General features: G+C 37.0%; 1 protein-coding gene across 1 annotated transcript in view; it reads left to right on the plus strand.

Moving 5' to 3' along the window:
* Positions 1-11,135, plus strand: part of LOC136858114 (roundabout homolog 2) — a 195,557-nt gene extending 184,422 nt beyond the window's left edge. Inside the window, exon 16 of the mRNA XM_068225269.1 lies at positions 10,965-11,135. Within this exon, the coding sequence (XP_068081370.1) occupies positions 10,965-11,135 (171 nt within the window). The remainder of the gene's footprint in view (positions 1-10,964) is intronic.
* Positions 11,136-16,989: the final 5,854 nt, after the last annotated feature.

The raw sequence follows: 16,989 nt of genomic DNA on the forward strand, positions 1-16,989 counted from the left end.
TGACTGTTATGGTGTTAATCAGTTGCTATGGAAGCACAAGTGTCAGTCATTCAACGCTACCTCAGTTCAAATAATTTAGTACAGATGGATATAACTTAACCAATATTCCAGGCATACTTTGCATCCTGTAGGATTAATAAAGAGCTAAAGATAAAAGTAGTGTGAAATGTTTTAAAAAAATTAAATTTGAATCAATTTAGAAGTGCGAAAAGGGGAAAACTCTCAGGGGTGTGTGATCATTGAGATTAATTTGGCTGGTTTTTTTTTTTCAATATAAATTTCTATTGGCTCCTTTATGTTTAGTAATTTGCTTTTATATTCAATGTATTAAATTTTAAGATTGTGTTAATGTCTACTGCATTTTTGTGTTCTTTTTACCTGGTGTGGAAATTGCTTTTTTTTTTTTTTTGGCATTTAAATTCTACAGGCCTATTCCTTATTTTAAGAAATGGTCTTCTTTTGTTTAGGTTGCATTTACAAATGGGCCGATAAACTGAGATGTTAGGCCCCTTTAAACAACAAGCATGCATTTACTAATTTGCCCAATGTCTCACACTCATTCGCAATTGACGCAAGACTGATAGACTTTTCCTAGTTTCAGTCTTTATAGAGGTTAATGGAAGATCCCACATTTACTACTGCCAGGTGATTCTGGGTGCCTTCTCAGTTGTTAGCCAGCTTCTAGTTTCTTCTAAGGAGCTTCCTTATCATGAGTCTCAGCAATTCAATTGGGCTATTGTTTTACTCACTGCTTCTCTGGCATTATAACCCCCTGCCAATACCCCGCACTTGTGGTCTTTATTGTCACAGTTCTCTGCGAACTTATCTCTAAATAAATTTTCAGCCCAATATGATATAAAAACATTCTCTATGAAATCAGTACCAATCAATATATCTAAACATATACAGTTAATAACTATACACTTTAAGGCAAAGAAGTTTTTTTTTTTTGCTAGGGGCTTTACGTCGCACCGACACAGATAGGTCTTATGGCGACGATGGGATAGGAAAGGCCTAGGAGTTGGAAGGAAGCGGCCGTGGCCTTAATTAAGGTACAGCCCCAGCATTTGCCTGGTGTGAAAATGGGAAACCACGGAAAACCATCTTCAGGGCTGCCGATAGTGGGATTCGAACCTACTATCTTCCGGATGCAAGCTCACAGCCGCGCGCCTCTACGCGCACGGCCAACTCGCCCGGTAGACAAAGAAGTTACCATACTGGAGCACTCTGCTGAAAAGATAGTCATCATACCAGGAACTAGGTAATTCACAGGACAAAAAAGAAAGCACTGGAATTTCTGTGTTTATAGATAGATAGATAGATAGATAGATAATGCCTTTATTGGTGGCGAAGTTAGGGCTCAAGGCCCTCTCTTACACTTAACCACTTGATGAGTATACATATACATAACTTATAATTTCGAATACAAATAAAACAAATAATACTAATAGCAGTAATAATAATAATAATAATAATAATAATAATAATAATAATAATAATAATAATAATAATGAAAGAATGCTTATTTTTAAAATACACAAAATAACGTACACTTAAATTATGTAACTGCAGTAATCCATTCATTCATCCCATTCATTCCTTCATTCACTCAACAATTATCCAGCAAGTCAGCGGGATCTACCCAGCAAATGCTCCCGGCAAGCCACTTTAAACTTGCGATGTTTATTTCCAGCATTGCAGTTAAAATGGCATTTTATTTAGAATGGTGTTATATAGTCCATGGCTCTGAACCATGGGCACTTCCAGGTGGGGACACATTAACACTTTACCCGATCAACTCAGCTGCTATAAAGTAGATACATTAGTTTGTTTCATTACCTACCTAGATGATGATACACAACCCCCCCATTTTCATTGCATTTCTTACTTGCTTCGTTAAATGCAGCACATATAGGTGCTTGGAAACCATTAGCTACTTTATGGCCAGAATGGATGGATATTTATCCTTTAGTTCAGAGATTTTGACCACAAAATTTGTTTTTCCCTTCTGTGATTTGTTATTATTATACGGTTCAGTTCTTAAAATAGTTACAAATAATATAATGATCATGTCCTATTTCCAAAAATTAGAAATAAAGCAGTTTGGACAATTTTCTAAACAACTGGAAATATTTTGAGATAACCCCAAGTCACTACGTTAAATTAAACTGTAGAATTAACCCTAAAACTTAACCTGGCTAATTATTCAAATAGCACACACAATAGAATAATTTCAGTTACTTAAAACTAATGTTTCCAAATTCTTTTTTAAATCTAGTTTTGTACTCATCATTACAGTGAATCACCATGTTTTTCTTCTTCTTCACAGCCAATTATGAATATCTTGCAATGCTCTTGTTAGAATAATGAAACACTTGTACGAAGTGACAAACTTTGTAATGTTAATTTTATTTCCTCACACACTTAGTTTCATGGCAGTGGTAAAAAGCAATGGCTAGGCAAATGTTCTGTCTACTTTAAATGAAAAGAGTATGAACAAAAAAATTGTACTGATTTAGCAGCATTACGAATATGAAGGCTTAGTTTTGTAATACAATTTCCAGCACACACATTCATTCAATCAAAACATATCTATCACTTAATAAATATTATCCATTATTTCTATATAAATGGGTGTAAACCATGCCTAAACCTGAAAAAAATTGTTTAAATGGAATTTTTTTACATAATATGTTATTAAACATTAGAATCAGGTAAGACAATTTACACTCTTCTAGGAGCTTCTCTAGAAAATCCTGTGAGAACGTTTTTAATAAACTTCTGTTTGTCCTCTGCCACACTTTCACAGTGCACAGACATCATGCAAAGCCCACTAAGTCGATCGTTTGTCATTGTTGATCTCAGCCAAGATTTCACCCTATGAAGCATGCTGAAATTCCTCTCCACTGTGCACATTGTCACGGGCAGGGAAAAAAATTTCTAAAACAACACCTACACTTGGGTTAAAAATCCTTCCTTTCTTTTAAAAGTTCCAGGAAATTCATATCTGGTTTACAGTCCATGGTTTACAACATGTCACATCACAGTTCTGTGTCCATCATTAACCTGTCTATTTTGTAGATATTAGAAACAACTTTCACGGAATGCAAAAAACTTCCTTTCTTAATGTTTTCATAACACAAGGATGCAGAGAATACGACATCAGTACGGTCTTGTTTCATTCTCCAAAACACAATTCTAGAGACTGTATCAGTGACTCCATGTAGAAATGTAGATTGAAACTCTGCAATAGTCCTCAGCCCTAGTTTCACTGTGGTTCGCCCTGTGATACTGCTTGGCAGCGAGGCAGGGGAGAGTTATTTCAAATCCACTATTAGAAGCTGTGTCCTCAGCATCTACCATATTCTTTGAAAGTGGTTAATTGCATCTGATTGTTGCTTTTTATAAAGGTCCAGAAGCAACAAGATCTCTTATCTTTGAAGAGCTCCAGTCCTTCTGCTTGAAGGGAGTTTTTTACAGGTTCTAAAATGCCACTGTATTTTGCCATTATGTTCATTGCGACAATAAAGGCCAAGTTCGATGCTGGATAGTGAAGGTAATGTGTACGTTGTCGAGTCTTGGAATTGAAACTTTGGCAGTTAGAAATATTTTTGAGAGCCTTCTGAAAAGAACCCAATGCTTTTGTATTTTGAGGACCATCTTGTTTCACAGAAAAGAAGTGAGTTGCTGATCTGCTTTCTTCGAAGTGGACTCCCACAAAAAAAGTGAATTATTTCCTTGATATTCCTGCCTCATTATTCACAGCAGAGAGTTCAATGAGGTCATTTATTAACAGGTTAAGTTTATGACTAGCACAGTGACAGAAAATAGCCTTTTGGTACGTATCTTGTATTAATTTTGCAACTCCACCTTCTCGTCCTGCCATAGTCGCACAACCATCATATCCTTGACCACATAGTTTTGTTAAATCCAGGCCAGAGCTTGTTAAAAAATTCAAAATTGAGTTTGTGATTGACTTGGCATTTATTTCTTCCAAGTTTGAAACCCAAGGGATTCTTCACATACTTTCAAATCATCACTAGATGTATTCTTGACAAACCGAATTCCAATAGATAGCTGCTTGGTTCCAGATATGTCAGCTATCTCATCGGCAATAACAGAGAAAGCATTGTATGAATTTGCTTCCATAAACCAGTATCTCTCATAATTCCTGTTCACAAAATCTTATCATTTCATTTTGAATTTGATGAGAAGTGTACTTGGCATTTTTGTAGAATTTGAGAGGTGTTCTTGTTGTAGAGCATCTCCCACCTCCAGGTGGAATTCCAATAAATCGCAGAAAATTCCGCTGTCTGACATTTTCCCCTCGAAGTGAGATATCATGGGTGCCACAGAAAATGATAGTTGACAAAATTGGTTTCAGCTTCTTTCTATTTTGTTCAGTCTGATGGTGGAGACTACTATTGATGTGATCAGCTACCGTGAGTAGCCTTCCTTCATAGATATCCACTAAGTTTTTCACCTTTTCTGATGATTCTCTATGCCAATTTGATTTTATATGGTCTTTGGCACTGGCGTTGAAGTCCTTACATTCTGTAAAAGGTTTTGTAATGAATCATCCTTGAAGACCTCTTTCAATGCTCGGCTTAAACATAACACACGTTCAGCATAAAGCGCCCTTCAGTTTACGAGAATAACATAGCCATGTAGAATCATCTTTCAACCACTGGTGTCTGAAAGTGCGGCTGGTTCCTACTCGCAAATCGCCTTTAAAATCGTACGTTACTTGTGGAACACATGGTTTTAACAATAATTCATATGTAAGAGTGTCACATATATTTTCCTGCGTTCAGAACATGCCAATGTCTTTTCTGTCACTTTCATCCTTCAGAAACACTTTGTTAACAATCCCTCTTGAAGTTCCGCTTTATCACAGCAAGATTCCAGTTCACGAATACTGCACTCTGTGTTCTGTTCAACACTGTCACTTGACACACTTATTTCCTCAGAACTTCCAGCACCTCACTTAAGTTACTAAGTTTAGCATTTTTGAAAAACCATCTTATATCCATTCCTAATGCATAAAAGTCACTAAATCATTTGATTTTATTGGCAATAATTTATAACTGCTAAATAGATAAAAATTACTAAATCACTTCTCACTATAATAGGTGCTTTGATAACAACACAAACATCACAGAATCAACGAACTATTATACAATGATTCGATTGTAGATGATTTAACACTACAAGCATAGCATATTGAAAGAGGAAGTGAGTGCTCTCTCATAGTTAATAGGTGGTGGCGGCAGACTGCACTAGTGTAGCTATGGGTGAACAGCGCTGCTCGCATTAATACAATAAGCGGGTGCAGCTCTATACAAAACGTACACAAAATAAATTTTCTAAGATTTCCAGTTGCCAGAATGACCTTTTAATTATTCCCTTTCATGTGCCATCTGTGTACAGTCCAGGAATATTTGAATAGAGGAAGCTGGTAAACACACTAATGTAATGGCTAAATGTTATCCTCTGGAAAGATTTGAACATCAGTAATTCTAAAATGACTCACAAAGTATTGAGATATTGTTGAAACTATTATGCATTTCACATTATCTAAGACATATATAAAAAGTTTTAACTCACCCTCGAAAGTGTTAGCTGTCCTAAACCTTGGAGAAAAAAGTTGTAATTCACCTCTTTGCCTTTATCCAGCAAAAGATCGTTATCATGGAAATAATTACATATGCACTTAAAATATGCACGGAATCAGAAAATGCCCACACTCGCCTTTGATAATCTGTGGGGTTTTCAATGGAGATTTTTATTTTATCATTCTTCCCTGAAATTTCCAAATTCGTTCACACCCATTTATTACACTGACTTCCATCACACATAAAACTTGTTCCAACTGAATTATGACCTGAATTATTATTTTTGACAATAGTTCTCCAGGAGTTGAATTTTTGCTAGCATACACTGCTACAGGCTGAATCCAGCTGTACAACAAAGGGACAAACATAAATACAAGCACATGATTGTCAAGGACGTTCTTTTTGTCGTAGGGAGTTTCATCTCCTAAATCAACAAATCCGTCAACTGTCAGTGTAGTTGTATTAAATATAATATCTTCTCTCAATTTCACTTCATCAAAAATCACTATACCTAGTCGCTTGTTTTTCATCTTGCTCGTTTAAATCTTTAATTGCATTCATGGGATTTCCATTAATACCGTAATTACATTAGAACCCTTTGCATAGTCATCTTAAATGAGCTTTCTTAGGGAGAGGAAGTAACTCATGCTTCAAACAATGTCTGTAACCCTTAGGGGATTTGATTTTCAAAAGCAAACTATCTAACACAAATTTATTAGAATAACGCATACCTTTCTAGCTGGTGCTACATCTTTTGAGCATTGTGTCCACAATTATTTTTTTGTTTCTTGCTAAGGAACTTAAGACTGTCTTCAGCTTCACTTGACATATTGACTTTATTTGCAATCTGCTTTAATTTAGCTCTGCATGCAACTAATTTCTTTTTGGTTCCAATTAAATTCCTACCAAGGTTTCTAACTTGTCTCCTCAAATTTACAATAGTTCTAGAAGCATCAACATCACTATTAGCTACTTTACAGGGCAAACTGAGACCAGGTTCTTTTATTTTTACATTATCTTCACTATGAAGCATTTTAGATGTCGAGGGAAAATTTTGTTCATTACATTCTAAGCTACTACTGTTAATATTGTCATTGCCAACATGTTCTTTGAGTAACTCTCGTTTTAATGGGGGTTTTCGAAATTTCAGGGACTTGCTTAAATAGGACGGTAAGTTAGGAAAAATGTAAGGGACAGCTCCTGGCTTTGAGCTCCACCTTATTCTCGGAATTTCAACTTTTTCCCCATTAATAATAAACGAGTCTACCTTTAATACAGGATCTTCCAAAAAATGACACTCGCAAATCCTAGACTTACGCGTAAGCTGCATGTCTTTTCCTGGGATTGCTCTAACCCCCACTGAGAGAAATGCTCCTCATTTTCAGGTGGAGAGAAGAAATGTTTACCTTCACCTGACCTGTAAGTAGATCGACACCCCAGCACAAAGCACAACAGCATTTTCACACTCACTATATTCGAAAATATAGTTATTACACTCAAAAAATCATTCCCGCTACAAGTAAAAACGCGTGCACCCAGTGTAAACAATGCCATCTGTTCACTCAAAGCAATCGTTGCACTGCAGTGGCAAATCTCCACACTGTAGCCACTAGTTTCTCCATTGCTGCAATGGGAAGCGAGTCGAAGTGCTCTCACTTCGTCTTTATATTCGCTATGCTACAAGTTAAGAACCTATTGTACAACAATGGCAGGCTGCCGTTCTATTATAGCAAATCATCACTTTGTTCATAAGAAATTATCCACCATATTATTACATGCCTTAAAAATAACAATATACAGCATTTCGCAGCATGAACAAAGATTGTGGTAAGATGAAACGGCGTAAAATTAGGTGAGAGCACAATAAATAATCCGCTTTGTAAACACGACCGTACGGAACTAATGTCTTAACAGTCAGCAAACATGACCTTGGTTTAGGGGTTGAGCTTCGCTAGAGGTGTGGTAATGTCTAAAAATATCTCCAGAACATGCTTTCCCATATGGTCACTGCCGAGGGCAAATTCCTAAGGTACCGTGCAAGGGGTGGCAAAAGTAGGTAGTCGCCACTCATGATGATGATAATTAGTGTAATGGAAACATACATCAAACTAAGGTAGGTGTAACCATATTGGAAACTGAAGTAATGTTTCTATTAGTAGCCTAATGTATGACATTATTAGAATATTTTTCTTGAATATAAAAACCAATACGTAAGCAACATTAAATTGTTTACAGAAATTTCCAGTTATAACAGGTGTTAGATGACTGTCAGTAACTTCAGTTTATGAAATAATCTGGTATGATATTAAACAATTGAACATCAACCTTTTTAGAATTCTGGGGGGGCTTGTGGGCACCCATGCTTTGAACTGTGTCTATTCATTGAGAATTTTGGTGCTATGACCACCACAGCATAGCATAATGATCCCTGATTAATAATCTTGACCATAATGGCCAGTATTGGATCCGTATTGACTTAATTACAGTTAATAGAGAGATGGATAATCTGCCTAGTCAAAACTATGTATTAAAGATTTATTTACATTTCATACTTTAAAATATAAAGTACATGTTTTGAGAAATATGTTAACTCTCTTTTTCAGCTATATAGGTTAAAATTTATATACTACATTAAGACCTAACAAAACGGTTTTCTTAAGGGGACTTCCTTGTTTCATTAGGTCTTAATGTAATGTAATGTAACATTGCAGCAAAATTGGGATTACAAATTTCATTTGAAAAAAACAGAAATTATGCCAACCTTTGAGGTGGACACCCCTGTCATTCAACTAAATGATAACACACAAATTAAGGTTGTAAAACATTTTAAGTATCTTGGAGAAATTATAACTTGGAACCTAAATGAGAAAGCCTCAATAGAATACAGAACAACAAAACTGAGACAAGCACGAGTCACATGGTCAACATATAAGAAGAAATCTCTCTCGATAAACACCAAATGCAAACATTATGGTTCAGTAGTTAAGCCTGAAGCAACTTATGCAAGTGAAACTCTGTTTAACTTGAATACCAAAGTAATAACGGATAAAATCCGAAAAGTAGACAGAAGGATCATCAGGACAATCATCAATAAAAAAACATCAAGTAAATGGACAATAGACTGCTGCCTAATGAAATAGTTTATTTGGAAAATGAATCAATTGTGGATACAACGCAAAAAAGGAGAATTGCCTTTTTCAGCCACATAGTAAGACTACCAGAGACCAGACTACTGAAACAATTATTCAATTTCTTTTGGAAAAGTAAAACCAAGAACAACTGGTTCGTTGAGGTCCAGAATGATTTAGAAGAGCTGAATATAACAATGAAACAAATTGCAGAGAGAAAATAGAAGAGGATTCTGAGAAGTAGAGATACAAGACTAAAATTAAAAACAGTCAGACGAAAACAGTACACCATTACAGATGAAGAGAGGGTGGCCAGGTCAGAAAACATGAAGTTCTGGGAAGAGAAGAGGAAGTTGAGAAAACATTACAACTAATATTGTGAAGACTGTAGTGTATATGGGCCGGCCCCGTGGTGTAGGGGTAGCGTGCCTGCCTCTCACTCGGAGGCCCCGGGTTCGATTCCCAGCCAGGTCAGGGATTTTTACCCGGACTTGAGGGCTGGTTCGAAGTCCACTCAGCCTACGTGATTAGAATTGAGGAGCTATCTGACGGTGAGATAGCAGCCCCGGTCTCAAAACCAAGAATAACGGCTGAGAGGATTTGTCGTGCTGACCACACGACACCTCGCAATCTGCAGACCTTCGGCCTGAGCAGCGGTCGCTTGGTAGGCCAAGGCCCTTCAAGGGCTGTAGTGCCATGGGGTTTGGTTTGGTTTGGTTTGGTTTGGTTTGGTAGTGTATATGGATTGATTTAAGTGCTCCAATGTGGGCGTAAACTATGTAAATAAATAAATATGAATTTTAACCTATTTAGCTGAAGAAGAGAATTAACATATTTCTCGAAACATGTACTATATATTTTAAAGTGTGAAATGTAAATACATTTTTAATACAGAGTATTGACTAGGCAGATTATCCATCTCTCTATTTACTACGATGCCTGAGTCTAGTCAGTAAGGGGCAAAGAAAAATGTGGTTGTAATTCGCTCAACAGACCTCCACGTTCCTAGAAGCATTTCCATGCTTACGTTCAGAAACAGTCCTTCATATGCTTTGCCCTGATAAAAGTCAATAAAACTTGACTGAAAGACTCATTAATATATTAGTGACTTTAATCCAGAAATATTAATATTTAATAAATTTGTCTTGTTACAAACAACCTGTTTGGATGGCAGTTTCTTCATTGTAATATTCTGTGAAGAGAGTCCACAAAGTCTGTGTAACATGAATAAGAATATAGATAATGGCATATTTTGGTAAAGGCCATGTAGAACTGGGCCAGAGTGACAGATTTTGAGGGGTGGTACAAATTTTTGACGTGCACTTTTATAACATTAAAAAGTATCCTTTATCACGCTCACATTCTCAAGAGAAGTATATTTTTATTTCTTCATTATAAGTTTAAACTGTAAGCATATTGCCATGTGATTAGATTCTTTATAATAAGCACACTGTTATTGTTGTTAGTAATGTGACTCATAGAAGTATGGAAGTCAAAAGTAATGGATACTGTGTTGCTAATATTCTTACTAAGTATCATTTCACAGATAACAATCAAAATGGTTGTATAAGCAATAATATTTTATATATTGTTTAACTAAATCATCCTTTCCTTATTTCACAAATTTAAAACCAGGATTGTAAATTAATGCCCTTCATTCAATATTTTCTAATATTTGAAGTTCAGTTTCTGTATATATTTGTAGCAGTTAAGATGTACAAACAGAATTTTTTTTTTTTAAGTTTACTATGCTCTTATAACTTGTTTTTATATGGATATATTGCCATCATGGTGAAAACATTGTTTTGTTATTTTCCTTATTGTGTAAATCATTATAATGTTATGTTTTAAGTTACTATTTAAATTTTAAAACTCTATAAGTGATAGTAGTAGGCCTAAGTGATTTAATGGCAGTGAAAATTAGAGAGGTGGAAAGCAAAAAAAGCTTAAGTTAATGAAGTAGTGGCATAGAACATGCTGGAGCATTCTGGGTGAGCCATAAACAAATATTACAAATTTATGAGATTTATTGTTTATTCATGCAAATCAGCATGTTCATTGCCTATAAATATGAAGGGCATTATTTACTAAATACAGCACTGAATGTAGAATGTTTATGTTGGTAGATTTAAAGTCATTTTGCTATAAAACACCACAGAATTTGTTCTTGCTGTTGATTTTCTTTTTCTGACTCTGATACAAACAAACTTGCATTCTTCAGGAAAACAATCAGCTATTTGTTCCAGTTACTACAGCAGAAGCTTTAGAAGCCAAGATTTCCAGCTCAAGTGATTCATGCATGAAGTCTGATTTTTCTGATACCAATCCAGATATGGGAAAAGACTCTGATACTCCATGTTCAGAGGGTGGAAACACATTTGGAGGTAATTAAAAATGAGTTGTTTGTTATTAAACAGTGACAATTTGAAGTAAATGAGAACGTCATTATAACAGCATATAATTTTATGTTAGTCCAACATTTACCGGGCGAGTTGGTCATGCTGTTAGGGGCACGCAGCTGTTTCTTGCATCCGGGAGATAGTGGGTTCGAACCCCACTATTGGCAACCCTGAAGATGGATTTCCATGGTTTCCCATTTTCACACTAGGCAAATGCTGGGACTGTACCTTAACTAAGGCCACGGCCACTTCCTTCCCACTCCTAGGCCTTTCCTGTCCCATCGTTGCTATAAGACCTATCTGTGACAAACCATTAATCTCATCATTTATCCAACATATCAAGATGTCTTAATCTATACCGCCCTTAATTCGACTACGTATTTTCATCCTAATTTTAAATATTAGCCTTCAACTTCATTGAATACTGTATCTTTTAACTGTATTATTCTTATCCTGTGAAGCCTTGGTTTTGATAATCTGTTCCCCAGGCGTGATATATATTGTTCAAGCTTTTTATCAAAAAGAACCATCTCGGTGTCAGACGTGGATTATTTTCAAAATACAATGTGACACAATTACTTTTAGATGAATGTTTTAATTTTTCAAAGTGATTTTAGTATATGTATCTACTTTATTCAATATTTTTGTGCTGTAATCATTATGTAACCACAGTATCAACACCTGTAAGTGTTCATCAATATGTTTTTTGTAAAGTGTTAAGATTCCTCAGACCAGTGTGTGTTTTAAGATTGAACGAGGCTGATGATGCCCAATAAATAGTGGACGAAACATGTACCTTTAAAATTCTGGTAATTTCTATGTGTATTTGACCACACAGTAGTGGAATAAATTGTATTGAATAGGTGGTATTAAAATTACCCCTTGTGTAAACTTTGTGAAGACCTATCTGTGTCGGTGCAACATAAAGCAAACTGTAAAAATTCTACATCATTATTTCATATTTAGGGAAAAAAAAGTTCAACATTTAAAATCAATTCCCAAAAGCCTGTTTCTAGTCTCTTTGAGGGACATTAAATTTACATAAAACCACTCTACCTCATATGTCTGTTAAGTCTTCAGCCCAAAGGGTGGTTGGATCCACAAAATAGCACCACCAAAGATTATGCAGTTATACGAAAACTGAAAGAAGGAAAGAAAGAAAGAAAGAAAGAAAGAAAGAAAGAAAGAAAGAAAGATAAAGCAACTGTGGCATACAAAGCATAACATGGAATGAGGTCCTTCACCATTTCCTCACTGAGCCATAAAGTGCTTTTGCAGCATGGCCGGCCCTATGATTAGCACCTTTCATAACATCCAGATGTACTAATTGTACTCTAGATACCATTACTGAGCACTGCCCATACCTCAGAAGCTTCTGTTCTGTAGCAATCATAAATAAGACTGAGACTTTGGTGGAAGATACATTTTGCTCATGCCTGTCCCAAGAAACAAATGAAAAAAGACTGCATCCATCAGAACTACCATTGCTGCTGCTACTGCTACTACTACTACTACTACTACTACTACTACTACTACTACTACTACTACTACTACTACTACTACTACTACTACTACTACTACTACTACCTGCATGTCACTCGACTACTCTTTACCTGCTATTGGTTTCTTTGTAAATACAGATAAGTACATATAAAGACTAATATTTATAATAATGAAGAGTTCAAAACATTATAATATGGTGATTCAACCAGAGATGACATATGGAAGCAAAACTCTTTTTTAAAGTCACTCAGAGAAAGAGAATCGACAAAATCCTAAAAGTAGGGAGAAGAACAGCAAGGGCATGCATAAATAAAAAATATCAAAAAGATGGACCATGGTGGATAATGCTGAACAAAGTGGTGTACAGAGAACTGGAGCCCATCACAGATACTATATGGAAGAAAACAATCTCTTTTCTTTTTTTGGTCACATTATGAGGACACCAGAAACCAAATTACCAACAAACAAGCAAAAAAAATTATAGAGAAACTCTGGAATCTGAGGCAACAAGTAGAATGGATTCAGGAAATTAGGGGGATATCGAAGAACTAGAAATAACTCTGGATGATTTGCAAAACAAAACAGAAAATTTTAAAAAACTGAAAACCTAAAAATAAGATTTAAACCAATAATAGACAAATGACATACAATGGAAAGGGTATTCACAGATGAGGAATGACAGAAAAGATCAGAACTAATAAAAGTTACTGGACAATTCGCAAAGAAAATTACCAGAAAATGATTGACTGAAGTGGTTCAATGAGGCCGTAAAAGAAGAAGAAACCAAAAATAGTACCAAATATGAATTATAATTAAATATTATCTACAATTTTTTAAAGGTTTTTGGGCTCTGCTTATTACTAAATTACTAAATTTCATAGATGTTATTAAAATACATGAAAAATGGTGGATTACAATTCGCTAACAGTGCGAGGGCTATTTCTTAATTACTGCAACAATTAATTACTAATTGACACAAAAGAGATACGTCTATGAAATATCTACAGTCCTTAAGTGTAGTTTCCAAAATTGTGCGTAGAACCCATTGCCAGCAGTATGGAAGCCATAGTATCACTGTAGCAGTGCCTGATATGTGAATGGTGCGAATGGAGCGGTCTATTGCCTGCAGAACTTCAGGAACAGTTCAATAACTGATGCCAAAAAGCGGTTCCTTCTCCTTTGGTTTTAAATCAAAAACACTTAGGCCTAAGTCTGGAGAGTTTGAGGCATGATATAGCACTTCCCAGCCCCAATGTGCATATAAATCACCCACCAGTTGTGCAACATGTGCCAGAGCATTGTCCTGTAAAATGATGAGAGGCATCTGCAGAAAGTGTCACCACTTCTTGCGAACTACTGGTCCCAGATGATGTTTTAAAAAATAAACGGTAATAAAAAGCATTCACGGTCTGTATTTAGGATACAGTATAATTTAAGATAACTCCATCACAACAGTACATCAAAATTGCCATCTCCTTCACATTGCTGAGGTTCTGACATAATTTTGACTTGTGGGGACCCATAAGTATGCCATTTATTTGCTTGGTGGTTCAGTTTGGTTTCATAGAGTCAGGCTCGTATCTCATTCACCATTATGATATTGCGTAGGAAAACATCCCACTCAGGTTTATAGCATTCCAAGTACGTTTGCACACAGTTCCATCAAGTGGTGCAGAACCCATCACAATGCAGTTTTTCTCCTGCCAAGGCAGTCCTTAAGATATGAAACACAGCCTTAGGCACTATGCTATCTCACAGGCTAACTCATTCCTAACTCTTTCCCAGCAATCCATCAACAAGCTGCAAGTCCACATTACTGACACCGGGCAAACCGGTTGAGGCATGTAGGCCATATGTTATGATCCGTCATTGAAGTCTTTGACCCACCATGCCACAGTTCTGCTAGTCAATGCTGAATCTCTCCACACCTTATGAATACCTTCATAACACTGTTGTGCTGTACGGCTGTAGTCACATGCAATTTGAATCCACCTGTGCTGTTCTGGTTTTGAGAACAGTTTGGATACTAACTGTTCAACCAGTCTGTCATCGGTGACTATTCTTCGCAGCACAGCACATCTGCAGATGGACGGATGAGTCCGTCCGTCCGTCCGTCCATCCATCCATCCATCCATCCATCCTGATCTGCATTTAGGGCAGTCGCCCAGGTGGCAGATTCCCTATCTGTAGTCTTTTCTTAAATGATTGTAAAGTAATTGGAAAATTATTAAACATCTCCCTTGGTAAGTTATTCCAATCCCTAACTCCCCTTTCTTTAAACAAATATTAGCTCCAATTTGTCCTCTTGAATTCCAACTTTATCTTCATATTGTGATCTTTCCTACTTTTAAAGACACCACTCAAACTTATTTGTCTACTGATGTCATCCCACGCCATCTCTCCACTGACAGCTCAGAACACCACTTATGATAAAGATGATTCCCATAGGGAACCTGAAATTTTTATTCCGAATGAGTAAATTTATAATACCAATATAGTTGGTCCGTTATTGGACATAGTAAATTTTCCAGCTAACTCATTCCGGGTTGCCAGCGTTTTGCCCCAGTGTGCTAAGTTGGGCTTATCAGTTGGTAAATAGCACACCCACCAAGATGCATGGCTAGTGCATACCGTGGAGGCCACTGCGTAGGCTACTTGGAGCCACTGGCAGTGCCAATGCACTATGAATACCTACACACCACAACATCAAAATATCCAGTAACAACTGTTGTAGGGTAGAATATTAGAACACATACAAAAATAAACAGAAGAATTCGCATCCGGGAGATAGTAGGTTCGAATCCCACTATCGGCAGCCCTGAAGATGGTTTTCCGTGGTTTCCCATTTTCACACCAGGCAAATGCTGGGGCTGTACCTTAATTAAGGCCACGGCCGCTTCCTTCCAACTCCTAGACCTTGCCTATCCCATCGTCGCCATAAGACCTATCTGTGTCGGTGCGACGTTAAGCCCCTAGCAAACAAAAAAGAAGAATTCGCTTCAACAGCGATAAGTTGCCAGCGATTCACAGCATAACGGATTACACGTTACATGTACCAGAGCTAGCAGGAAACCCATGCGGAGTTGACAAAAAACTGTCATCCAGCATTCTGGAACTGCTTGATCGGATGTGAAACACTAACACTTCATGGCTTACTTCAGCGGATGATTGACGTCACTGTCACAAGGGGACAGATCTTAGCTGTGAGGCGGATGATCCACAAGCCCCAGCAAAAACAGTGCCAACTGTCCATTGCTGCATTGACAGTGTGCAGACGTGCGCTACACAGGAGCATACGTTCACTTCGAGCCAGTTTTCCCGGTCAAAGCACAATATGATGCAAGAAATCCTCTCCTTCCTCCTTGTAGCAATGCAGGAGTCTCTGACAAACTTCCTGGCATAAAGTTTCTTATTCCTGGTTGAGGAGACAAGGAACCCACCTGACAGACAATTTTCTGAAATGGAGTTCATCTCAGACGATGGTTTGAACACTTCCATAACTTATTCCTACAGCTAAAACAATTTGCAAAATTTTTAATTGCCGATCTTCACTAATAATGTAATGAATAGCAACAATGTTGTCTGCAGTGATGCTTGTCCATGGTCTCCTTTCATGAGGTTCATTTTCCACAGCTTCTCTTCCTAACACAAATTTTTTAGCCCACTCATACACTTGAGTCTGTGAAAGTGTTTCTTCCCCAAACTGCGCATGGAGCCGTCTCAAAATCTCGGAAGATTTGGTGCCCTCTTTTGCGAAAAATTAGATAATGATGCGTTGCGCCCCAGCAGATGTGTGCACCTCTTGCTCACTCATGGCGTACTGAAGCAGCCCAGCTCTCTACCATCATTCACACGCACAAACCCCTTCTCCAGACACCCCCACCAATATCCTGGCAAAGCCCCGCCTCAGAATTATTACCAACAGCAGCAGTACATTCAAATTCCTGTTTATATTTGATCCGCCTTTGTATATCTACTGGAGTGATTCAAAGACGGAAACACTATCATCACGTTCCCTGAACTCACGTGTATCGTGTCCCAATCTAACCTGTCCAGAAAGATGTGCTAAAAGATGTCCATACAGCAGCTCCTTTTTGGAATCAGGCCTTCTACACCTGCTACCTGTCTGTTCCAGGAAAAGAAAAAAGTATATCTCCTACACTATTTGGAAGTCCTGTGTCCCAAACTTGATGCAGATAACACATACCTTGTTAATAACTCCTCAATTTAAATAAAAATGCTGAAATTGTAACCAATTATGACCTTATATCACTGAAATGAGCAAAATATGACCATAATAAAAATGGCTGATATATGCATTTATATGCAATATCAAATTGCTTT

This window comes from Anabrus simplex, chromosome 1, assembly GCF_040414725.1.
Source record: "Anabrus simplex isolate iqAnaSimp1 chromosome 1, ASM4041472v1, whole genome shotgun sequence".
In the NCBI taxonomy this organism is placed as follows: domain Eukaryota; kingdom Metazoa; phylum Arthropoda; class Insecta; order Orthoptera; family Tettigoniidae; genus Anabrus; species Anabrus simplex.